Source organism: Mytilus trossulus, chromosome 3, assembly GCF_036588685.1.
Source record: "Mytilus trossulus isolate FHL-02 chromosome 3, PNRI_Mtr1.1.1.hap1, whole genome shotgun sequence".
In the NCBI taxonomy this organism is placed as follows: domain Eukaryota; kingdom Metazoa; phylum Mollusca; class Bivalvia; order Mytilida; family Mytilidae; genus Mytilus; species Mytilus trossulus.
Window position 1 is genome coordinate 44,287,157 of NC_086375.1, and position 27,464 is coordinate 44,314,620.

At 30.4% G+C, this 27,464-nt stretch overlaps 1 protein-coding gene across 2 annotated transcripts in view; it reads left to right on the forward strand.

Annotated features, from left to right (window-relative positions):
• The window catches only part of LOC134711566 (uncharacterized), an 87,753-nt gene extending 64,037 nt beyond the window's left edge, over window positions 1–23,716 (forward strand). For both annotated transcript variants that reach the window (XM_063572223.1, XM_063572224.1), the window contains 13 exons: window positions 3,707–3,840; window positions 11,411–11,552; window positions 12,368–12,519; window positions 16,091–16,273; window positions 16,871–17,056; window positions 17,461–17,640; window positions 18,007–18,111; window positions 18,309–18,566; window positions 19,533–19,661; window positions 20,186–20,270; window positions 20,855–21,013; window positions 21,640–21,696; window positions 22,167–23,716. In XM_063572223.1, coding sequence (XP_063428293.1) covers window positions 3,707–3,840; window positions 11,411–11,552; window positions 12,368–12,519; window positions 16,091–16,273; window positions 16,871–17,056; window positions 17,461–17,640; window positions 18,007–18,111; window positions 18,309–18,566; window positions 19,533–19,661; window positions 20,186–20,270; window positions 20,855–21,013; window positions 21,640–21,696; window positions 22,167–22,324 — 1,928 coding nt within the window. In that variant the 3' untranslated portion in view covers window positions 22,325–23,716. The remainder of the gene's footprint in view (window positions 1–3,706; window positions 3,841–11,410; window positions 11,553–12,367; window positions 12,520–16,090; window positions 16,274–16,870; window positions 17,057–17,460; window positions 17,641–18,006; window positions 18,112–18,308; window positions 18,567–19,532; window positions 19,662–20,185; window positions 20,271–20,854; window positions 21,014–21,639; window positions 21,697–22,166) is intronic.
• The last annotated feature ends 3,748 nt before the right edge of the window (window positions 23,717–27,464 follow it).

Genomic DNA, 27,464 nt, shown 5'->3' on the forward strand with positions numbered 1-27,464 from the left:
GGCTTAGTTCATATACTTATATTGATATATTATCTGCATAATTATTAGATATAACATCAAATATGATGAATCAACAGCTGTATTGTTTCAGGCAAAATCATAACCTCTTTGACCTTGTTGGAACATTTGCAAACCATGATGTCTTCTTTTTGGCGTCTCTTTGTTGGCAGCAATTTAGGGACAAAAAAGGATTTCTACATTTTTATCTACTAAAAATGGTCACATGTTATGTTTGGTTCATTTTTTAGTAAATTTCTCTTGTACAATGACCTCTGCTTTTCTGTAAGGTCATAAGGTTAAATTGAATTTGAATAATAACCACCTGCTAAGATAGATAATATATTGTGAAGATTATTATGTCATGTGAGTGCACTAGATACTGCATTTTGAAATTATTGTTTAAGACTTTGACAAATTGAAACGTAGTAGATACATGAAATCCTTCTTAATTTAATATATGAACCTGTGTACCTGTGCTTGTCTGTGCCACAGGTATTTTAATGAATGGTTGTTGTTTTGTTGTCAGGCTGTTGCATGCAATGTGATGACTATCTGTGTATATTTATATCGCTGTGTGCCGTTTTTAGAAAAGTACAGTAAAATACATGTTGTGGTAGTATTATAGAGATTTATGTGGTTTTACTGTTAATTTGCATATTGATATTTTTGTTTAAAAGTGCCAAACTGTGCAGTTGAAAGATAGTGATGTTTATTAAATTCTAAAGATATATTTAGTGTATCGAAAGCACTTAAAAAGCTGGAACTACTTTGGAAATAGTGTGTCGATTGGGCTAAATCTTGTGAAATTAATTTATGAGTTTATTTAAAGCAGTTGCTTTTAATTAACTGTATGTGTTTGTATAAGTAGATGTCAGAAAAAAATTGATGTGCCAATTAAAAAGAAATGCCCACAGCTTACAGCTATTGTTTAAAGGATAATGCAGCTGTATTTTTCAAAGGTTATACAAAAATGTACAGAAAATGAAGTTCTTTTTTGAAAAAAGCAAATACTAATTACTTGAATAAGTTGGATTTTATTACACAGATTATCTTGACAAATAAGTCAAACAAAGTTGAATATCTGTGAACTTTGTATGTTACGTAACTTTGGACTTGGTAAATATGTGAAAGTGATTAACATAAGAGTATTAACTGTTATAAAGGATGATACTATAGGTATTGTTTTCTCCACAACAAAGTAATAAACAAACATTGGTTTATTCATGTAAATAAACATCGTAGTTTTCAGGCATGTAACATTGTGACAATATTAGGAGACGCACAAGCATTCACATTTCAAAAAAGAAATTTTGAGGAGACATTATTATTATCATGGAAATAATAAATAAGGTAAATATGTATTGAATTTTACAAGTTTTTTTTGGTTAGATTTTGCTTTATTTTCAAGTTTCACAACAAATACTTCTCATTAGACTCAACCAATGTTACATGAAACATAGGAAAATCGTAAATAATTTGAACTTTGAATAGGCTTGTAATCTGGAAGATCTTCTTTCTTATCAGATTAAATTGTGACAAGATATTTTAAAGTTACAGTCGATTGGGTAATAATTTGTGATTTGTATTCTTGTCATAACTGAAGTTGTCTGGGAGATTCTTAAGAGGGTGGAGAGGAGTCAGCCTGTTCTGGGACATTCTTTGTTGGGCAAACAGGTGTTAATTTCATATTCAACGATCTGTTTTGTTTGCAATAGGGACGTACAAACTTTCTGTCTCTTGGTTAATTAGATCATTGAGGAATATATATTAAATGGAGAATGCAATTGGGGAATGTCCCTAAAAAACAACAGCCAGACCAAAAAACAGAAAAACGCCCAAAGCAAACAACGAGACTTCAAAGCAGAGAGAAGGAGGGCTTCAGATGGCCCCTACACAATGACAATTTTACTAGTTCAGCCAAATGGGCATCAAACTAAACTCTGAAGCATTTTTTGAAGAAAAAAAATGCAATTAGACAATAAAAATCATCAGTCTTCCCCATTTTTCATCAGATGTCAGTTCTGTTAGAATTGGTTTTCTTTGGTTGAATCTGTTAAGTAACATCAGTCAATGACTTGTACACATATGGTAACTACACAATGGGGGAATCCTTAGCAGGGATTAGAATAATTTTCTCACCTTTAATTTTCATGACGGACAAAGATTGTCTGAAATAAGATATAGCCTATTAACAACACGAAATGGCATTTGTGAATATACCAATGGAGCCTCAAATTACATGCTTATTCAGATTTCAACTGCTGTGAATTATATTTAATTGATCCCTATGAAGTATCAATATTCTAGATACATGTAATAATGATGTTTTAAATAGACCTGTAAAGGCTTATAATCTATGCTTAGTTTCATTGGACTTTTTGGGGTGAAAACTACACATTTTTGACTTCAAGGTAAATTTTTTAAAGCTTGCACTTAAATTGCAGTTTGTTCTGTTGTAATTGTAATAAGTTTATTGCAAATCAGCATATAATATAATGCTATAGCATCAACAACATATATAATATAGTAAGCGACATAATATAAATGAAAACAGAAAGCAAAATAATAACAACAAAAAAAACAACAAAAAAACACATATTAAACAAATAGTACCATATACATTCTACTTTATCAGTTGTGACCGTAGTTTCCAGTTTTCATTAACCCTTTCCTCCATAATGACGCCTTTTGACGCCACCCCCCTTACTCCATAATTACGCCTTTTGACGCCTGTGTAGTACCTCAGTTGAAACACTTTGACTACAAAGTGTCTGCAGTTGACTTAATAAAATTTGTATCCAATATGAAAAGGAATATCATAGGAATATCCAACTTAAATTTATTTGATGAAATAGTTGTTTTTCGCAATGCTTTAATACTTTAAAGCATATGTTCAGCTTTTTATCCAAAAAATCCTATGCGAATCAAGTATGCAAAAAAAAAAATTCAATGGAGGAAAGGGTTAAACAAACAACAAAGTTTTAATACCAAAGTTCTTGAACTTTTTTGAATAAGTGATAAACATTTTGACATATTAGGCCAAGAACAATAATATTTAGGCAAAAATCTTAAACGCAGATGTCTATAGGCTGGACAAATCATTACAAAATGATATTCATTTTCAATAGCTTTCATATTGCAACATTGACATAGTCTTTCATTACGAGGCACATTATTATATATGTTGAAATGTTTGGTAGAGAGAAAAAAAATTTAGACATCAGTTCTTCAAACTGTCCTTTGGTTGTGGGAATGTTATATTTTAAGTTTAATTTTATTTTTCAACAGCCATATATCTATTTTGGTTCAGTTGAATCCTTGGCCGTAAGGTCATGTCGTTATTGCGTAAAAGTACTTTTAAACAGTAACAGTATTTAAGATTGAAATATTGTTTGTTAGTTACATTACATAAAACTGGCATTTGATCAGAAAATCAGCATGCAAAATATTTCTTTAATTAACAGATCTAAGACTTAATTTCATTTCAAAACAAAAGTGTATTCATTGAAGAGTTTATGTAGAGAGTTTCAGCATCTTAATTAAAATTGAAATATGTGAGTGGGTAATAGCTTTTATTGTTATTTACAAATGTATGATTACAGAATTCTTATAGAGGAAAAGTTACAGAAGAAGGAAATATTTTTTACGATCAAAGCTTGTGATCTTTTGTTAATTTATTTAATGGTGTAATTTGATTTATTTGTAGGAGGAAGCTCTTTAAGTCCAGATATGAAACCTTTTGGTAGTCAGAGCAGTCTCCAATTGATGTATAGTTCCTTACAGAGTTTGGACTCATTACGGAAACATGATTCATATGAGCAGAAACCAAATAAACGACGGGTAAGTTTTCTGGTATATTCTTACTCCGTACTTGAGTTGTTCCTTACAGAGTTTGGACTCATGACGGAAACATGATTCGTATGAGCAGAAACCAAATAAACGACGGGTAAGTTTTCTGGTATATTCATGCTCCGTATTTGAGTTGTTCCTTACAGAGTTTGGACTCATGACGGAAACATGATTTGTATGAGCAGAAACCAAATAAACGACGGGTAAGTTTTCTGGTATATTCATGCTCCGTATTTGAGTTGTTCCTTACAGAGTTTGGATTCATTGCGGAAACATGATTCGTATGAACAGAAACCTAATAAACGAAGGGTAAATTTTCTGGTATATTCATGCTCCGTATTTGAGTTGTTCCTTACAGAGTTAAGACTCATTGCGGAAACATGATTCGTATAAACAGAAACCTAATAAACGAAGGGTAAATTTTTTGGTATATTCATGCTCCGTATTTGAGTTGTTCCTTACAGAGTTAAGACTCATTGCGGAAACATGATTCGTATGAACAGAAACCTAATAAACGAAGGGTAAGTTTTCTGATATATTCTTACTCCATACTTGAGTTGTTCCTTACAGAGTTTGGACTCATTACGGAAACATGATTTGTATGAACAGAAACCAAATAAACGACGGGTAAGTTTTCTGATATATTCTTACTCCATACTTGAGTTGTTCCTTACAGAGTTTGGACTCATTACGGAAACATGATTCGTATGAGCAGAAACCAAATAAAAGAAGGGTAAGTCTTCTGTTCATGCTCCGTACTTGAGTTGTTCCTTACAAAGTTTGGATTCATTACGGAAACATGATTTGTATGAGCAGAAACCTAATACACAATTTCTTGATGCATAGAATACTTGTCTCAGTATATAAATATGGTTTATTTATGATGGCAAAGACAAGTAGACCGAAAGATTTTGGGCTGCTCAGACTTGATGCAGTGATTTAAAATCAGTTATTGATTTGTTCAGTAACTATTATGTATACACATCTTTATTTCTCAACAAACCAAATAACAAGTAACTTGAATAAGAAATTGTCTAATCTCTTGTGATAGATACTAGGGACAAAACAACATTTTTTGTTCATAAACACCTTACTTCCTATTTCAAAGGTTTGCTTCAACTTCAAGGTGGAGATAAACCTTGTAGAGGTCATTGTCTCTAATCTTACTCAATAGTTCAAACTTCCTGAAGAAAACTTTTGGATTTCTTAAAGATGTCTACAACTTTAAGGCAGTATGGAATTTTAATTATAGCATGATATGATGCGTGTGTTTTACTGCTATGTTAAAAAAAACATTAAAAGTTTAAATATTTAAGGAAAATCCACAATTAAATTGGTTACAATAGTCCTTAACTACTTAATTTAACCTCAATTGGTGTTTAATTATAATCCAGTTGATTACAATATAAAAGTTAGATTTTTAATTAAAAATAGGTTTTCGGAACATATGTGTTAATTGAAACTGGTATACAGCTTAGAGGCTTATTATTATTAGATGAAAAAAGTGAAATTCAAACTTGAATATCCAACATGTATAGGTGGTTGTGAAATAAGTTTATTTTAAAAATGGGACTTAAAGGATAAATAACAGCATATATTTAAGATTGAGGTCAAGTAGCAGGTAAGGTTTTTGGTTAAATAAAAAATTTCATGTTTACATTCTTCAGTTTGGGACGAATAATTTTTTTTGATAATAGTATGTAACAGTGTGATTACATTCAACACTTTTCAGACTACCTTGCGTTGTTCAATCTGAACTTAAAATTTGCAGACTTATTATAAGCCATATAAGGCTAACTTCTGTCACACCTTTCTTCATAATTTTAAAATTGATGCATTTAAGGTCAAGGAACAGTAAATGGGCTATGTCGCAGATTTTGCTAAAAAATTGCATACAACCTTGGCTCGTTGAACTACAACTGAAAATCGAAAAAATAATACATTTATCTCTTTTATTATCTGAAAAATTGCTGATTGATTTCTGTTAATATGGGTGAATATTTGTATAGAAAGCACATAAAATCGACGAAAAAACATCTAAAATTTGTCTTTAAATTGCCAAGTCTCTAATTCTACTCCATAGATTTTTCTTAAAAAACTATATGTTGTTGATACATAAATTTCTGTTTTAATGATGCAAAATAAAGATAGGGTCACCGACTTCGTTTTTACGGTATTCATCATTCAAAGTTGCGTTCTTTGTGAAAAACTCCAACAAAACGTCGAAATAATCGTAACGTTATCGCGTTGCAGGCTGTAAAACGTTGATTTTTGACGTTTTTCACTACCAAAAAGGTAACAAATTGATTGTTAGACAAAAAACGGAGTCGGTGACCCTATGATTATTTTATATCATTGAAACAGAAATTTATGTATCAACAACATATAGTTTTTTAAGAAAAATCTATGGAGTAGAATTAGAGATTTTGCGATTTTAAGACAAATTTTAGAAGGGTTTTCGCCGATTTTATGTGGTTTCTATACAAATGTTCACCCATTTTGTAAGAATTCAATTAGTAATATTTCAAATGATAATTGAGATAAATGCATTTTTTTTCGATTTTCAGTTGAAGTTGATCGAGCCAGAGTTGAATGCCAAATTTTATTGAAATCTGTGACATAGCCCATTTACTGTAACTTGACCTTAATAGAAAATTACATGTGATTAAAAAAAAATCTATTGTTTCTCTGCAAAGGAGTATGTTCGATAAGGTCATAAAATGGCCCCGTTTTTTGGCGTAAATTTAAAATTCTGATTTATCGCCCAATATTACGCTAAATTATAGCCAACACATTGACTAGCTAGGATATAAACCATTTTGTTGAAAATTTGACGTTTCTGCGTTTCATTATGACGTCACAAGTTGTACTCATATTGATTTTTCACAAAAAAATCAATGAAAATGGGTGAATTTCCATAGATCATTGGACAGGAAACATAGAGCGCATACGTCGACATCAAAGACCTTTTAAAATAATGTTTGTGGAGACATTTCGAATTTTTTATTTGAATCTTAAGCTTGTCCACGCCTGCGCTCTATGTTTCCTGGTCCTTTATTTGGCCGAAATCTAGCTGATTTTGTCATATTTCACCAAAATCCCTTATCTTGACCTTTTTTTAATGTAAAAATCAACGTCATAGAATTAAACTTTGACAAAAACAGTTCTGTTTAACTTTCTAACATGTCTTTAAGGCAATTTTAGACATTTATTATCTTGTAACTCTGAACTTTATAATCGGGGCCAAATATGACCCTTACCGAACTTACTCCTTTCTGCGGAGGGAAGATTAGTATCTAAAAATTATTTTATTTGGCACTAAACCTGTTATAGGAATTATTCAGGTTTATAATAATATACTAAGTAAGACATTTGAAATCCTCAAAAAATTTGTTATGAATTCCATTAAGGAAGCAAGTATTTCTTTTTGTATACATTTCATTTTTGAAAGCAGTCTATTTTTTGTTTAATATGAAAATTTGAATTACATTCTGGATATGCACGATAGTGCATAAATATTCTTAATGCAGCATGATGCATCACAACATATATAAATTATATAGGTGAAAAAATAGAAAAATAAAATAAACATTATTTTTGACTACCTGAATGACTTTTAACAAGCAAAGCTTGAACATAAATGTTGACACTTAAAATTCTTTTTAGCAACTTTCCTTTACAATAAGTAGGTGGGATGAGTCCATTTCCAAAATCCAAAGGGATAACAGGTTTGATTCTAACAAGATTTCAATACAGTGTTCAATGAAGCGATTCTTCTTTAGGGCAATTATTTTTTTAAATTGATTGAACCAGTGATCAAAGTTGTAAAAATAATAAGACCAACTGTAAACAATAACATTCTTTTTATCCAATCTATTCCCAGATAAGGTTAAGCGTCCCCAGGAACATACGTGTGAATCATCTTCACACTGTACACACTTCCTATACTGGACATACTGGGATAAATATATATCTATGTCATATGTGGGGATTATAATACTTAGTGTGTTATCTAAAGGTTATATTTAAAAACACCATGAAGGGATTTCCAAAAACCAAAAATTGCTTTGACATGGATAATATAAAAAAATGTTCCGTCACTTTTGATGAAAATAAGAATATTGCAATAATGAAGAATAAAACACTGACTGAATTGATAGAGGATGAATTCATGGAGCCTGTACAAATGAGACACAACTTAAAAAACAAGGAAAATCACAATAGATTAGTAAGTCATTTTAAATCTTTTAGATAAAGACTCTTATTGACCTTGAACAGTTAATATCGCAACCAAGGAATTGTATTTATTTATTTAAAGAAAACAGACAAAAGTTTTTTGCAATTTATTTATTTTATAGGAACAAACTTTTCATTTAGGTATTCTACCATAGTCATGATAGTTTTATTAAAATGATAACACATTTTGTGAAGTTACTTTGGCCTTGTTTTTTAAGTATCCAAGTTCCTGAAACAATGTCACTATTGAAGACTTAGTCTTATATATAAATGTTCCTGGTCTTATGGTCGTTTGCATTTTGGTTTCAATCCTCATAGACCCATGGGTTCACTGAATTATAGAAATATGATCATCTATAAGACTTCTCCATTTCTGGCAGTTAAACCAGCTTTAGTGAGATGTCTGTTTGGCTCTATAAATATGTTACACCTGAGGGGTCTATAAGCCGACTGCTGCAATGGAAAATTTCTGTCCTCTTTCAGCATACCACTATTTGCCTGTGGCAGACCAAATTTGCATTCTTCCATCCCATTCATTTTTCAACCCTTACATTGCAGATCCTACCTATTATATATATTTGTTCTTTTCCTGAACATGCATGAAATATTTGCCACTGGACTTTAGATAGATAATAATCAATCAATCATTCCTCATACCTATGGTTACTGGGGTCCATACTTTGTATCCTATCAGTGCACACAAAAATATAACCTTTCACCTACTGCTAGTGGAATGTGCTTTAAACTTTAAGAAATAGGATATACTACTAACATTTAGGGTTATTGACAAAAATAAACAACATGATTTGTTAAACAATTTAAAAAATAACCTCTTTAAAGTATAAAAATTGGTGATTATCTGCCATAGTCTAGAATTGGGACAGACTTTTTGTAAATGAAAGCAGTGTTTGTAAAACCATACGTTTGTTTGCTTGGATTAGAAATGAATCTGAGAGAGTAAGCATATCCAAAGGAATTTTAAGAAAATGACCCACATTCATCTCACTAAATGAGGAAGAGAAAAATATTTTTTGGCAAACTAAGTTGAATAGATACAGGATGGCCATATTAGCCTATTTATGAATAATAAGCAATAAAAATTCTTATCATTATAATTTAAACTTATTTATACCCTGAAATTTTTCTGTTGGTAATTCTGCTAAAATTGTCATTCTTTCTTTGTGGAGTGAAATGTTAAATGTCAATTTTTATTTGAATTTCTATTGATTACAATTTGCCTCTGTCAACATGTTTCTTGACAATACACTGTCCAGGACTCCAGGTGCCCTTTCTTTTTACCTGCTTCTATAATTAATCAGCTGAGGGATTAGCACCTTTGTACAGGTCCAACATCTGCTTCAGGTAGGCTGCAACAATAGCATCTTTGAAAATGATATTCCATTGGTTTATTTGAATTCAAAATTTACCAAATGAATTTTGAATATAGTGGTTGACTTTATTTACAAAGAATGACATCATTGTCTAACAGATGTTGTTGGTCATCTTCTTTCTTTCTTATGTATATGTTTCCTATCTTAGGAACACCTATTGGGTCATCTTTTTGTTTATTTTTGTTTTCTCTTTAATCCAGAAAAAATGTAGAGTTAAGAAAATAAATAAATCTTTGACCTCTAACACATGATTAATTTAATGAATAAATAAACATCAATCTTTTATTTTCTTGAGGCTTATATGATTATTTAATATCAACAGATCTGTAATGATAATGTATATAATTGTAGTGTCATCATATTTATAGCCTATTATCATATCTTATCTTGATTATAGGATTATTGTTATGATGTCAGTCAACTTGTGTCATAAATTCTCGTGGTTATTTAGATATCATCATAAAAATATCAATATTTACATTATTTGAAATGGAAATAAATGATTCTTTGTTAGGTTGATCAATTGTGGTTATGAGATCTAAGTTAAATGAATCAAATAAAATAATAGTTTACAAATTTGAATATGAAAGTTCTATTTTGATTAGGTTCACATATTACAGTACAAACATAAGCTCTTGAGAGCTTTATACCAAATATAAATAACCTTCATATAACATCAATACAAAGAGAATGCAGATTACAAATGCAATTGTTCAACATGTTTAGAAGAGGGATCTTGTCTCATTTGGTGTTCCATTATCATCAGATCGAATGGATTATGCACCAAAAAAGGTTCATATTTGCCAAAGGACCTTTTTTCAATTCTATAAGATACTTTAACCTGTGTCCTCCATGTTAAAGATTTATAAACTTTAAACATTTTTGAATGAGTGCAATACAAACAAGAATACTCTTCAAAGCTTTTGTTACAATTTTTGTATGGCGTAAAGCAATTTTTTTTTCAAACCACTTTTAAAAGACTAAATTGTCAAAAGAAAATAGGTAAATGAATTCACAGTTGTTTATATTTATCTATTCAAATCTATCAAGGTGTCAATATAAGAAGGAAGTACTTACATTATTGCCATTCAGTTTGATTGGCCAAGAAATTGTAACTGTGTCATTGTAAATAATTGAGTCTTTGACAATTTAATTTGTAGACAGATTAGACTGTGTAATTGCTAATTAAATCATTGAAGCATTGGGTGTCTAGCTAACTTTGTCTGGAGTAGTACTGGATACATATATAAACTGTTAACTTGTGATTTACTTAATTAAATAGAAAGCAAAACTTGTTGTGATTTCTTTTATTTTTTCAAAAGATATTTTGAATTAGAAAGCACCTGTGGTGATCAAAATGAAATTACAACAAGATTTTTCTACTATTCCCATGATGATAATTTGTACACCAAGTATTACAAAGAAGAGAAAAAGAAGAGAACAAATAGAAACTGATAATATTTCTAAAAAGAGAAAGTTGACAGATCATGAACTTAAAGAACCCTCAGTACGCAGAAAAATGATATATTCATATTCCTGTGCTGAAAACATTGTTTTTGCATCAAATTTGGTGGTCATGGTATTACATAATTTTTATCTTTTGATAATTTTATAGTTATAATTTTTAAAACATTTTGTTTTCATTGATATTTTTTTCATTTTTTTTTTCAGACAGTGCTTGATAATAATGGTATATTTAAAACGTTTAACAAAATATTGCAGACATTTTACACATGTTTTTTTTAGCCCTTTAAAGCTTGCTGTTCAGTGTGAGTCATGTATAATAGTTTTCTTATATGAATTTTGACTTAGATGGAGAGATGCATGTCTCATTGGCACTCATACGTGTACAAGATCTTCTTATATCTAATATTAATCATTAGAAAATTTTGTCATCACAAATTCTAATTGCTTGATATTCTTTTTATTTTCAGATGTCCACACCTCATCCAATCAAAACCAGATTATCCAGAGTACCTCCTAAACAACAGAAACGTGTGCCCCTCACCAGATCTCACAGTATGCCAGAAAGTCTTGACAAACTGCACCGCAGGAGGAAACTTCATAGTGCAATAGGTAGCCTTCTTGTTGTGGTAGCTTGAAATGTTTATTTAAAAAAATAAATAAGCATCTCTGAATGATATGTGTTTGAGTATCAGCAGTTAGGGTTTATTTGTAGCTTTCACTATTTCAAGTAGAACTCTCCTTTCAGTAAATTTAAATTATAAGATAAGATAAATGCGTTTATTGCAATAAGCACAATTATGCTATAGCACATTTAAATAACAACATAATCCTGTGTAAAAATATAAGTTTTTGCACTTTAATATTTGTATTAGATAATCCCATTAGATAAACATGGTAATCAAATATAATAGTTAAATTAAATTAACATGTAATTGTAATGAATGTCACAAACTTTGACATATGGTAAAGAAAACATGTATTGACAAGGAAATGTTAAAAAATATTCATTTGTAAATGTTGATTGTTCTTAAAAGAAGGATTTAATGTTCTTAGTGTAAGTTTGATTATAGTTATTACATTTAAAAAGCATATTTAAGATAACTTTTGGAAGCATGATAAAGAAATGCATTTCTATGAACTTGAAGAACTCTTCTTCGTTTAAGAGGAAATTCACAGAAATTGTCACTCTTTAATAGATTCACAATTTCCCTTAAATTTAGAATGCAATTTCTAATTATATTTTTTTGCCTCACCAGTATTTAAATTGAATTTATCAGATGTATGACCATGCTTAACTTTTTTCTATCAATTTACCTTTCACTTTTACATTAAATTACAAGTTTACACACAGCAAAATAGAATTAAAATATTTTTTGGAAAAATGTTTTTATGTGCACAAAATTAATTTTACTGTCTTTTCACAGGTTCAAGTAATCTTCATGATATATACCTCCGACACTTTGATGATGACAGTAGTTCTGATGATGGTTCAGATATATCAGTAGATCACATTAGTCTCAACGAGAAAAGTTTAAGTGCAAGATCATCACGAGCAGGATTATCTACCCTTGACGAGGTAAGGACATTGATTATAATGCAATATAGAACCTTTCTCAGCTAAGAATGACTCAAAACAAAACTGAGGTATAAGTCAATGAGAGCAGGCTGTTCAAATATTTATTAAACTTGTCACATATGCCCATAAGGAAGATATAGGGTTAAAAGGCTTTTAGCCCTCCCTATCTACTCAAAGTTTAATTATTACCAGTCAACCAAGCATCTTTTATAGTTGGACCATATAAAAGCCTGCTTCAGAAATATATTCTGATGACTGCATTTCATGCATGTAAATTTGGTTGAACCAATCAGAAAGAGTTTTGCTGCTGTCTCAGGCTCTCTAATTTATTTGGTTTTTGCACAATTTTAAAAACTTGGAAACCATCCTCATTTCTATGGAATTTTAAAACATCTGGATCGTCGACAAGTGCTGATACACACTTCAAACTGACCACATCTTAACTAATCACGAAATACTTTACTGAAACAATAAACTAAACACACGTATTACAAAGTACACTTGTATAGGGCAAACTTAGATACACACTTTAAACAAACCACATCTAAATCTGTAATTCTGAAATACTTAACTAAAAGGACATTTAGAAAAGATTCAATGTAATAATAAATAATAAACAATAACGAACATTAAGTTTTCTAAGAACAAATGTATTTCTCTGAAATGATGTTATGTTGTTTTCAAGCTCTTGTCCAAACAATCCTAACCCATATTTCAAAAGCAATAAAGATAAGAATCACTCCCACATACTGGCGGGGAATGATTTCCACAGCGTGGAACTTTTAGACAAATCTTGAAATAAATACCAGTTAAGTGTGTTACTTTAATTAAGACAGTAATATAATGTTCTGCCACTGTTACATAATATAAGGACAGCTGCTGAGAAATTTATCTTTTCAATGTCTGATATTTGATGAAGATTGCTAATTTGTGGTTAGAACTAGAACTTTGTTGCATGATTCATTTATAAAACAGGAGCAAATAAGTGAAAATGTTAAGTTCTGATAATTAGTTTTAATTGGTGCTAATCATAACTTTTATTTTTTATGTCAAAATAAAAATAGCAGCGTTTTGTCTGTCTGGTTTGATGATATTTAAAAGAAAAGCAAAACATCAAATTATCTGTGAACAGTGTTGAGAATTCAGGTCATTGCATAAAGGCCAGGAGTCTGCTTGTTGGGCATCATTTTCCTTAGAAATTTAAAGTTGTCTGCAAGAGTCATTTTGAATGCAAGGCAACTTCAATCTTGACTTCCTAAAATTTAGATGGTGGCTTTGCATTAATAGAGGACTTGAAAGTTAAAAAGAAAGCATCTTAATTAAATAAAAACTAAGAACTAATAATTTCTTTGATAAGATTAAAGTAACTTAGTAATTTGGCATGCCATCAAATTTGATAAAATATTTAAAAAAAGACCTGATATATGTAAAGATACTGTGTTATCATGTAACATGTCTAAATTACTTCATAGTGAGATAGTGTCATTACTTACATACTAACACCTTGTATCAGGTAATGTTAAAGTTCTAAGGTTGTGAAACCCGTGAAAAAAGAAAACAAAAGTTTGTTTAAACTTTTCTTGACGAAGTGAGTAAACCACCAATTGATCCCATAAGAATCTCGAAAGAGTTCCCCCTCCCATAAAAAAGCCAGTGGCAAGGACAAAGTTTTTATGGTACACAACATGTATATACCTTTTCATTATTCTCTATTCATAGAAAAATATCCAATCCATTGTCTTCCAATTCTTCAAAGTTTATCTAATATTCCCTTTCCATTTCCCTTTATGTGTATTATGTTTTTATATACAGAGTTAAGAATGAGTTTTCAAGTAGTTAGTAGACAGAAATAGAATTTTTATAAGGATATCCTTATTTCTAATAAAAGAAATACAAAATTGAAACCTCAATCTAGGATCTAGAGCTGAATAAACTTTGTGCTGTACTTCATTCTGTGTAACATGTACACACTAACTTGGTCTTTAAATAGCTGCTGAATTGTTTAGACAAAAACTAAATCCAAGTGAAATAAATTAATGTATTTATGCAGTCTCCTTAGACCTGTTTTTCTCAGTGCAGTTGAGAATAAAGTATTGGGAGTGTTCTTACAAGTGTTTTATATTGTGTCACACTGACAGATTGACAGCTGTTTTAGAACTTATTACTGGTTACATGTTTTAAAATGCTTCAAGTTTACAGTTGGAGTTCAAGGCTTTATCAGTTCATCTGAGTTTTTTGACAGAAAAAATAACATGTTGAGGTGTGGTACTCGTGTGATAAGGAAATACTAGTATTTTAAGAAATAGGAGAAGGAACGAACTCAATTTCATAATTTTCCAGTGCTAAAAATTGGGAAAAGTTCCAGTGCAAAAATTTGGATATACTTTTACAATATTGCGTTTTCTGGGAAAATACTTATTTATGTGTGTTTTCACAAAATTTTATAAACATTTAAACATGTACAAGATTATGCATGGATTTTATGAAAAGGAAGATTTCTATCCAAAACATAAACATCCATCAAAAGTGAAAAAATCAAAGGTAAATATTAAACAAATGTGAAAATTAGAGAATTTTATATCTCAAGAGTTATTTCCTAATTTTTACAGGTTTTGCTGTATTGGAAACAAAATTGTCCTCTCATTAACCATGATAGCTCAAATGCTAAAATACTGGCAATATTCATTCTTTGAATTTATTAATTTGTTGAGCTTGGAATACAAAGTATATTAAACGAAATGACAACAGTAACAATAGTAGTGACATGCATTTCATAATTTCATGATTAATTTCTTCTGTTAAAAGATTTAAAACTACACATATATAAAGTATTTTAAAATGTTTTAACCAATGTATAAGGTGAAGCTTTATCCTGTTTGAAGGGAGGTTCAGTTTTAAGTAATGCTGTCGCATGTGTATTTTAAGTAGTTTAAGTAGCGGTTGAAAGATTGGACTTTAGACCATTGAGGGTTTGAAAAAATACACGAATTATTAACTTACGTGTTCTGATCGGAAACGAAACCTTTTGAAATATCAAGCCTCGTTTGATATAAATAGATGTATTTAGAAGAAAAACACAAATAAGTTGACTTGAATATTAAACATTGTTGCTCAATTAATATGCCTCTAAATAGAACTGTAGTCTTTGTTTTGAGATTCAGTCACCATTATAGTATAGACAGATGTTTTGTTGAATATTTTGGCAGGGTAAAAAAATCTTATAGTTATTTGACAGTCTTTTTTAAAACTTAGTAGCAAGACTGAAAAAATTATAACAGTGTGTTAGTTTTTAGGGAGGATTTAGAACAGGAAATTGTTCTTACCAATTTCTTACAGCATTAAGAGATGGTAAATGGTTAGAAGTATGCACTAATTTGTTTTTCCCATATCATAATATGTAATGTTTGTTTCAACAGAATTGCACGTAAGCATGCTAGACGTTATGTCACAGAGCTACAACCAAGTGCTTTGTTCTACATGTTATTTTAACTGAGTAAAAACAAATTGCTGAGGAAAGGTGAAGGCATTTTATTTTGTTGTTTTCAATAATTAAAACTGTCTTATTTTTCAGATGCCAGAGAGTGAAAACCGTACATATGCTGAAGCATTATGGGACCACATTACAATGGACCAAGAAGAGTTGCCATTCCGTGCTGGTGATTTGTTAGAGATTATTGACATGAATGATAAAGATTGGTGGTATGGTGCTTTAGATGATCACCAGGAAGGGTGGTTACCTGCTACCTTTGTTAGGGTAAGGTTTTAGAACTTTTGTTCCTTTATCCTATTCTTTATCAATTAGAAGCATGGATACCCACTACCTTTGTTAGGGTAAGGTTTCAAAACTTTTCTTTCCTTTATCCTTTTCTTTATCAATTAAAAGCATGGATACCCTCTACCTTTGTAAGGGTAAGGTTTCATGTCTAACTCTTCTTTTCATTATAAACAACTATTTAAAAATAACTTTACAAAAGGAAATGTATTCAGATTAAGCCTCAACAAGTTTTGAAATTTTTTCTAGTCTTTAGTATTGATACCTCATAAAGCACCAAACAGTGTGATTAAAGCAATTTTCTTTCCTTTATCCTTTTCTTTATTAATAACTATATAAAAATAGCTGTTGAAAAAAATGTTTTCGGATTAACACTCATAAAGTTTCAAATTTTCTAGTCTTTAGTATTGATACCTCATAAAGCACTAAACAGTGTGAATACAGCACTTCCATATAATTTAGATTTGTACATGTATTGCATTTCATTTTTAATGTTATATTATTTGATTGATTACTACATTAATTTTTTCAATCTCAAAACATTAAAACATATACTTATTGACACTTTTTTTTCAATAGTTACGTGTGAACCAAGACCATTTTGAGGAGGATTTTATTGGTCGCTTCTCTGAAATACCAGAACACACAAGTCCCAACCTTAGACGGATCAGTATGATTAATCCAGACCAAGGACGGATCAATGTCATCAATGAAATCTTACAAGCTGAACAAGACTATGTCAAACATATGAAAGATGTAGTAGAGGTGAGCCTTATTAGTTTTACGCACTCCATTTATTTTTAAGACATTTTTTCAGCTTTTTTTTAAAAAAAGTCTTGCTTTGCTCATTGATGAAGGCCGTACAGAGACCTATAGTTGTTAATTTCTGTGTCATTTGGTCTATTGTGAAGAATGGTCTCATTGCCAATCATACCACTTTTTTTTTTTTTATATTTAATGGGTACAAATTTTAGGATATACTGTCAATTATGATTGCCCCAAATGCATTGTTTTGTAATGCGAAGTGAATCAAGCAAATGTTTGTAAACAAAGTTGCTCTTGGTTAATTTTATTGATGATTTTATTTGAACAGTAGGAAAATTACTTTAAAAAAGAAAGACTTTAATCTCACACATTTTTAAAAAATATTTGATTTTTCCTAATTTCAGGGTTATATTAGACATGCTCGTAAAAGAGTAGATATGTTTACAGAGGAAAAGATATCTGTGATATTTGGAAACATAGAGGAAATATTCAAATTTTCTACCCAATTTCTAGAGACTTTAGAAAGTGCCTATTGTAAAGAACAGCCTCAACAAAGTGAACTTGGAAAATGTTTTCTTAAATATGTAAGTATTTATACAAATATTAAGTAAAAGATTAAAAAATGGGACCCAAGATTTGTTTTTGATTTTTTAAAATGGACATATTGCATTTCTTTTCACACAAATCATTGCTAATAATGAGTCCATTTCAATACATTTTTTTTAATAATAAAAATTACCTTATATTCTAAGTATGAAATACGACAATACAGTGTAATTTTGCTGATTTTCAAAATACTAATGAAAAAGCCTGGTAATTTGACTGATGGTTTGCTGAAATGTGAAATATAAAATATGAAAAAAGAGCAGAATTTAAGAATTGAAATTTGCCTAGTAGCATCAAATATTTTTAAGCAGGACCCCTAAACAACAATGATTTCTGTTTTTCAGAGCAAAGGATTTGAAATATATTCTGACTATTGCAACAATCATCCATCCGGCTCAGCTGAACTTAAAGATTTATACAGAAAACAAAAATACAGACATTTCTTTGAGGTAAGCAAAAGTAAAAATGATGTATAGCACAAACAAGTATGTTATGAAATGAATGTCAACCACCTAAGGAATTTTATATGGCATGCACATTTTATTTATTACTGACAATTATTATTAAAATCACAACAAACTTTATATTTTAGAAGTAAATTGCATTTGAGATATTCTTATAATCAATACCAAACCTTATATTTCAGGCATGTCGTCTCTTACAAGAAATGATAGAAATCCCATTAGAAGGCTTCCTTTTAAATCCCGTCCAGAAAATCTGTAAATATCCACTACAGTTAGCAGAGCTTCTCAAATATACCCCTCAAACACATCCAGATTATGTAAATATACAGCAAGCTTTAGAAGCAATGAAAAAGATAGCTGCTCTTATCAATGAAAGAAAAAGAAAAATGGAAAGTATTGAGAAACTAGCTAGGTGGCAGCATACTGTTGAAGATTGGCAGGTTAGTTTAGTCTATGTCAGTCTGTGTTAATGTCGCTTTTTTGTATTAATATTATGTTATGACAGTCAGCCTTATTAATGGAGAAAACGTTAATGTTTATGATAAAATTCAACCAGTGAAAAACTGACAATCACTCACTATCTGTTAGATTATGTACACTTGTAAATATTGCAAAATGTCTGGACATTGAAATACTATGCTAACTATGAAGTAAAGGGCTACAATCATACGTATGTGTGAGTAGATAACTGGAACTCATATTGTCTTTTTTACAGTCTATAACACATATTTTTGTGATCAGTTGAAAGATATCCAACAGGATAAATACTTGGATGTTAACTAAATTAAATTTGTTTTTTGCTTACTGCACTTCCTGCTTAAAAGATTGATTTTAAAATGTTACATAAACTTATAGGATGTTGGCATTTTAAAATCTAGATAAGGTAAACAAAAACTTGTTTTGAAAATTTCGATACATTTTTTAAAAGGGAAGTTAATATAGGTTACATATGTAGATAAAAGAATGATAACATCATCCTTTATGAAAAATGATACATCATCATATATATGCAAATATGAATGAAGGAAGTAACTTTAAGTGCATAACATATAAAATATAAACATACATTTGATATGAACACATTCGCTTGTTGTTAAGATTCCCTGACGATTTGCTGAGTTGCGACATTTATATTATTTCAAAGTGTGTCCTTTAGAATTACTTATTAGCAAAAGAAAATTATACAGATCTATTATAAGTGTAATTTATCAATGGTTTAGATACAAACAAAATAATACACTATAATAGTTTATAAATGTGCAGTACTTGGTGTTATTTTTGTCATTTCAATATATGTTAATTTACCTACCTACTTGTAAATAAAGTTAACAATCTTTTTATTTTTTATTTGTAAACTTTTTAACACTTCCTGAAAGTTTTAACAAGTTAATGTTTTGTATCTTCAGGGTAAAGATTTATTAGAAAGGAGTTCTGAGTTAATATACTCATCAGAAATCAACAAAATCAACTCTGCAGGCTGGTCACAAGAAAGATGGTTTTACTTGTTTGATCACCAACTTGTTTATTGTAAAAAGGTAAGTAATCATGATTTAGAGGGAAGAGATTTTTAATAGGGTTAAAAAGCACCTAAGTTTAAATTTGAAGGAGATAAATGAAAATATAATTTAAATTTTTTACTAAAACTAGTAGAAAATATAAATGTTCTATTCCATTATTCAAAATTTTGTTATTCATCAGGTCAAAAACTGTTGTTTCTGTGAAGCATCTATTTTGAGGTTATTTTTCTTGCACATATCTTCCTGCATTCAAGGGGAAATAACCCTTTTAAGCTAAAATTTTCAAGAAGTTGTGGAAAACTTTCATCAGTGAAACAAGCAGACATATTTAACGAAAGAATTTGGAAATGATAGAAAAGAAGTTGATGCATGTCAGAAAAAATGGCTGATAAAAAAAATGAAGGACATAACAAATTTAAAATATATGTAATCAATAGTACTTTTATTGTGGTTCTTCATCTGCACAGTTTCTAAAAGGTTGTCATTTTCTTAAGTATGTTTAAAGTTGCTTGTATCTAATGTAATTCATTATTTATTTTAAGGATTTGTTAAAGAGGAATGGTTTTAGTTATAAAGGCAGAATAGATACTGATGAATGTGATATTATAGATATTGAAGATGGAAAAGGTACGACACTGAATTCTAAATTTTAATTCTGATTTGATTATTGGAATATATTTTTTAGTTACAAACCTGAAGATTCTTGCATGCATTTACTGCAAAAATAGTTGATATGACCCAAATTATCATACACATCTGGATGTTGTTGTATTTTATTCAAAAAGAGATATTTAAACACTGATGATTACCAGTATAGCTATGGCTAAATAAAATATATACTCTATCAAACTAATTCAGATACACAAATTATGAAAAAAGAATGAAACTATACAAAAGTTCATAATGAATCATGCATTGGGGTAATGATTGTTTGCAATGTTCATAATTACTTCTCAACAGTAAATCTGCATTCATTTAATCTATTTACATTAACTCATCATCGTAATGTTTAAAGAAAATAGAGAATGTTTGATTTCTACAAATAAGTAGTTTTCTTCATTAATCCTGAAGTAAACAATAAATGTTAAAAAGCCGTTCAATCGTTCTGATACAATCAAAATAGACAAAATCAACAAAAAATCTTATTACTGTTTTATTTAAATTGAGTATTGCATAATAGTTTTTACATTAAATGTTATTTTATTTATCAGATGTGCAGTATAATGTAACAGTAAAAAATGCTTGGAAGATTCACGAGGTAGATAAAGATAAGTGGTATTTATTGTATGCAAAATCACCAGCTGAGAAACAAAGATGGATAAAAGCATTCCAGAAAGAAAGGGAAAGAGTTAGAGAGGACCAAGAAAATAGTAAGTTTTGATAAAAAAGAAAAATTGATTGGGCTATAAATGCATCATTTCCTTCAGAAAAAAACAAAACTGAAGTCATTTATGTGGGTTGATTCAGGCATTGAATCCTAACTTGCCCATGGACATGGACATTTTAAGTGGTTACATGAGACAATCTATTTCAGTGAACAATATTGATTTCAGTACTTAACAACTGTTGTATTGGTTTAAAAAAAAAAAAATTAAGTGACCTTGTGCAGGGAAGAAAAAAATGTAAACATGATATTTATGGTTTGGTTTGAAAGTTTTCCTGAATCAGCAATATTCTCTAAAAGTACACCATCATACTTGTCACATATTAGAATGATCTTCCTGACATCTACAGACTTATCTAGTCTTTGATCTTCGACATCATGCTGACTGCATAGATTGATGGGAATTTTGTTGTTTTTAAACATAAAAATAAAAACTAAGATTAGATTATTTTTCTCAAAAAATTATGGCTAAGATGATTTGTTACAGAGATTATTTCTTATACCTCTTATGAGCAGATACTAAAGTATAAGGAGGCTTTGATACATAGATATATTTGATCATCTGAACAACTTCTATATGACTGTTTCTTATTTACATATTTTATTTTTCAGATTTTATGCCAGACCATTGGAAAAATAAAATATTAAACAGAATAAAGGCTTCTCAGGGTAAGTTTCATAAATTGGAAGTCTATGGATTATTTTATTGATAAATAGGGTGTTTTGTTGATGTCAGAATATTTACTTGCAACTACCTTTACTCAGATAAGATGCCTTTTTGACAACTGTTAGAGTCTGATTGGAAATAGCTATTGCAACTAAAACAGGATATCTTTGTCAAAAGAAGTTGTTAATTTTTTTTGTTTATTTTGAAATTCAAAGAGCTATCATTATAAAAGGTTATCCAGAAATTTTGATATCTAACCAAGTACACATTATCAATAAGCTACTTTAGTATGGTGACTTTGGCAAACCACATAATCAAATATCAGTTTAAACTTTTTTCACAGACTACAAAAATGGTTACTCATGAAAATGAATGAATCTATACAGAACATTGTTTTGTAATATGTAACACTATTCACTGAATTCTTTTAGAGAACTTATTTGTTACTTATTAGAAATCTCTCCTTTTGTAGAAAAACAGAACTCCAGAACACAGTCTGAAATACAATACAAACAGGAGTTTATTAGAGGAATTCCATCTCACGCTACTCTCCCTAGATCCTACAGTAAAAAACAAACTAAAAGACGAGGATGGTTCCCATTCGGTGGGAAGCAGAAAGCAAAATCTTGATCACGATAGATCTCTTTCTATGGATGATTAATCAGAATCATGATTCACTATATGGATTATGAATAAGTTCAGCTGACAACACAGATCAGATAATTGAACAGGACTGGTATGATGGAGAATGGGATCAAAGGGAGATAATCAAACAATATACAGTGATCAATGCAAACAATGTGTGATAGAACACGATTTACAACATACTTTATTGTTTTAAGATCTGATACCTCTGTTTTTTCCAAAACCAAATACTAACAAAGTATTTTCTAACAATTTATAGTATATAATGATGATAATTTTCTTTAATGATATGCCACATTTCATATGGTGCTCTTGATATATTCGTCATCAATCATAATTCCATTTCATGAAATGTTATCATCAAAGTGCTAATTCATGTCAGAAATCAAATAATTGTAGAATTAATTTATTGTTGTATATGACCAAGTCATGCTATTTTTTTGTCAGTGTTATAAATTATGTCTTTGTGAAGTCATTAATACTTTTTGTGTATCTAATTGACTCCAAGAGTAAATTTTGTATAATTATTCTATGAATGAAAATAAAAAGTAGATAGATACTTCATCATTTTCGCTCATTTTCGAATTCATTTTCATTTTAGAGTTGAAGTTTTATCCTCTTTTATTTTTGTACTTCATTTTACTGTGCCATTAGAGTTTAAAGGAAAATTTTAATTGTCTTATTTTACTGTAAAATAAGCTTTTGATTGTAATCCTTTATTTAAATGTGTAGCCTTTGACCAAACTGATAATATTTCTTGCTATCAAACCTAAGTTAAAAATATTTCAAACTGTTCAATACACAAGATTATACACATTAGAAATTCCAAATGAGTGAGAATGTCTCCCTGGCACATTCTATCTATCTTGTAGTTCATTAACATTGTGATCTCATATTCATTTATTTCCATATATTTGCTCATGATAATTGCATTGCACAGGTTGAGGAAGAAAGTTTGAAAAATTAGATCATCCAATTTTCAATTCATTTCAGTAATAAAAAATTGAAAAGTCAGTTTGTCATTTGAAATATTGCTCCTACAAAGGAAACAATAATCTTTGTTATGGAAGTAAAACTAATAAAACTGAAACATTTTTTAAGTCTCAGCCTGTACAAAATTAATAAGTTATAACTCTAGTCTTGAGTTCAAGTTTTATGTGATTAATTATATTTGTAAATTTTTAGAGCTTTGTATATATAATGAATTAGTGCTTTGTAGTGACCCTGAGATTGACTCTCAATAGAAAGTTAAAGCGAGTATATTATATTTGAAGATGTATAGAATTGATTGATAGACATATTATATATTACTGCTGTTAATAGGCAGAAGCAAGATAGAAAATGTAATGAAAGAAAAGTAAAAAATCACAAAATTTATACTGTGTTCTTATTCATGTTTAGACCTCTTGTTAGTAAGATTGTTGCATGGGTATGTTTGTGTATTCTTCTTTCCACACCTGGTACCTGAAACTCCTAAAGGTTCTGACTGGATTTACTTATACAACAATGAAACATTGTCCCTCACTCAGTCCATCAGTCTGAAAGACCTTGGTTAGACACTTTTCTTGATTCCTTTGAAAGGGAATGATTTTGATTTGTTGTACAGCTTGATAAAGTTGTAATAGTGTCATCAATTTTAAATTCTGCAGTACAGCCACTTATTGGCAAATAATTTGTTAGTTGACAACACTAATAGAAAAAGGAAAATTTTCAACGAAGCTTTCTTGGCATCAATGGAAGAGGATGATCAGTTATGCTTCAGTATACATGTTACCTTCATCAATTGCATAAGTTATGCAGAATCAGACCTGATACATGTATTGGTCTTTTTTCCAAAGGATAGCATGAATTCAAAAACATCTGCACACTTAATTAAAGGTTGCATTTTTTTTTATCTACAAATGTATTGCTCCATAACGAATACCTGGATTTTCAGTTATGGAGAGGGTGTTAGCTCTGCTCAAGTTTATTCTACAGCATCTTTAGTGGAAGAGTGTTCAAGAAACTTTACCTTAATTGCAGGAGGTTTATGGTTTGATCCAAGACAAGATTAAACAACAGACTTTCTTATTGGTATTTGCTGCATCTCTACTAAGCAGATGACATTTATGAATTAGAGAAAAGACTGGTTAGCTTGGAGTTACAACAAGAGTGCACATGCTGAAATGTCTCGCACTCTTTACTAACCATTGATTTAATATTGATAGTCCTAAATATAAAACTTTACTACAACTATCACATAAAGTTAACATGATCCAAGAAAATGAGGTCATGGTCAGATAAACCAAACAAGAAATACATGTTCACCTTACAATCCTTCAATACACTAAATATAGTTGACCTACTGCTTATAGTTTCTAAGACTGAACCAAGAAAACTAAACGTTGACCAATGAACCATAAAAATGAGGTCAAGGTCAGATGAACCATGACAGGCAGACATGTACACCTTACAATCAATCTTTGACCTATTGTTTATAGTTGAGAAAAAATCAGACCAAAACAAAAAAAATAACTTTGCCCGCAAACCATGAAAATGAAGTCAAGGTCAGATGAAATCTGCAAGACTGAAATATTCATCATAAAACATTTTTAAACAAGAAATATAGTTGACCTATTGCATATAGTATTAGAAAACTAGAGGCTCCAAAGAGCCTGTGTCGCTCACCTTGGTCTATGTGAATATTAAACAAAGGACGCATTTGAATTCATGACAAAATTGTGTTTTGGTGATGGTGATGTGTTTGTATATCTTACTTTACTGAACATTATTGCTGCTTACAATCATTCTATCTATATTGAACTTGGCCTAAGAGCTTCAGTGGAAAATGTTAGTTAAAATTTACAAATTTTATGAAAATTGTTAAAAATTGACTATAAAGGGCAATAACTCCTTATGGGGTCAATTGACCATTTAGGTCATGTTGACTTATTTTTTGGTGTTACTTTGCTGTACATTGTTTCCCTTTACAGTTTATCTCTATCTATAATAATATTCAAGATAATAACATAACGGCAAAATTTCCTTAAAATGACTAATTCAGGGGCAGCAACCTAACAGCAGTTTGTCCAATCCATCTGAAAATTTCATGGCAAATAGATCTTGACCTGATTAACAATTTTACTCCCTGTTAGATTTGCTCTAAATGCTTTGGTTTTTGAGTTATAAGCAAAAAACTGCATTTTACCCCTATGTTCTATTTTTAGCCATGGCAGCCATCTTTGTTGGTTGGCCGGGTCACACCACACAATTTTTAAACTAGATACCCCAATGATGATTGCGGCCAAGTTTGTTTAAATTTGGCCTGGTAGTTTCAGAGGAGAAGATTTTTGTAAAAGATTACCAAGATTTACGAAAAATGGTTAAAAATTGACTATAAAGGACAATAACTCCTAAAGTGGTCAACTGACCATTTTGGTTATGTTGACTTATTTGTAGATTTTACTTTGCTGAACATTATTGCTGTTTACAGTTTATCTCTATCTATAATAATATTCAAGATAATAACAAATAACGGCAAAATTTCCTTAAAATGACTAATTCAGGGGCAGCAACCTAACAGCAGTTTGTCCAATCCATCTGAAAATTTCATGGCAAATAGATCTTGACCTGATTAACAATTTTACTCCCTGTTAGATTTGCTCTAAATGCTTTGGTTTTTGAGTTATAAGCAAAAAACTGCATTTTACCCCTATGTTCTATTTTTAGCCATGGCAGCCATCTTTGTTGGTTGGCCGGGTCACACCACACAATTTGTAAACTAGATACCCCAATGATGATTGCGGCCAAGTTTGTTTAAATTTGGCCTGGTAGTTTCAGAGGAGAAGATTTTTGTAAAAGATTACCAAGATTTACGAAAAATGGTTAAAAATTGACTATAAAGGACAATAACTCCTAAAGTGGTCAACTGACCATTTTGGTTATGTTGACTTATTTGTAGATTTTACTTTGCTGAACATTATTGCTGTTTACAGTTTATCTCTATCTATAATAATATTCAAGATAATAACAAAAAACAGCAAAATTTCCTTAAAATGACTAATTCAGGGGCAGCAACCCAACAACAGGTTGTCTGATTCATCTGAAAATTTCAGGGCAGTTAGATCTTGACCTGATGAACATTTTTACCCCACATCAGATTTGCTCTAAATGCTTTGGTTTTTGAGTTATAAGCCAAAAACTGCATTTTACCCCTATGTTCTATATTTAGCCTTGGTTGGTTGGCGGGGTCACCGGACACAATTTTTAAACTAGATACCCCAATGATGATTATGGCCAAGTTTGGATTAATTTGGCCCAGCAGTTTCAGAGGAGAAGATTTTTGTAAAAGTTAACGACGACGGACGCAGGACGACGCCGGACGACGCCGGACGCCGGACGCCAAGTGATGAGAAAAGCTCACTTGGCCCTTCGGGCCAGGTGAGCTAAAAAGACCAGAACTCTAAAACTTAACTTTGACCACAAACCATGAAACTGAGGTCAAGGTCAGACAATACCTGCCAGTAGGACATGTTTGCCTTACAATAATTTCATACACTAAATATGGTATACTTAACACATACTGTATAAGAAAAACCAACCAAAACACAAAAACTTCAATATAACCACTGAACCATGAAAATAAGGTCAAGTCAGATGACACCTATTTGTTGGACATGTACACCTTACAATCCTTTCCAGACACCAAATATACTAGACCAGTTGTTTATAGTCTCATATGGACTTGACCACCATAACTTAACCTTGTTCACTAAACCATGAAATTTTATAGATGTCGAGTGAAAACTGTCTGACACTCACAAGGGCCTTGCAAGGTACGAAAATGCCAAATATAGTTTTCCTTTTACTCAGAATAAGAGAGAAATTAACATTACAAAATCCAAGTAGTCACTGAACCATGAAAATGAAGTCAAGGACAATGGACAAAACTTCCTAACATAAGGCATCTATATACCAAGTATGAAGCATCCAGGTATTCCACCTACGAAAATATAAAGGTTAAAGAGACTGAACCAAAACCACCGTGCACAGGTCACTATCACTATGTCAAGCTTTCTACAACATTAGTCACAGGGTTGACAAAAATGGTTCTTGGTAGGGTGAAATGTCTTCCTGTGTACTGTTG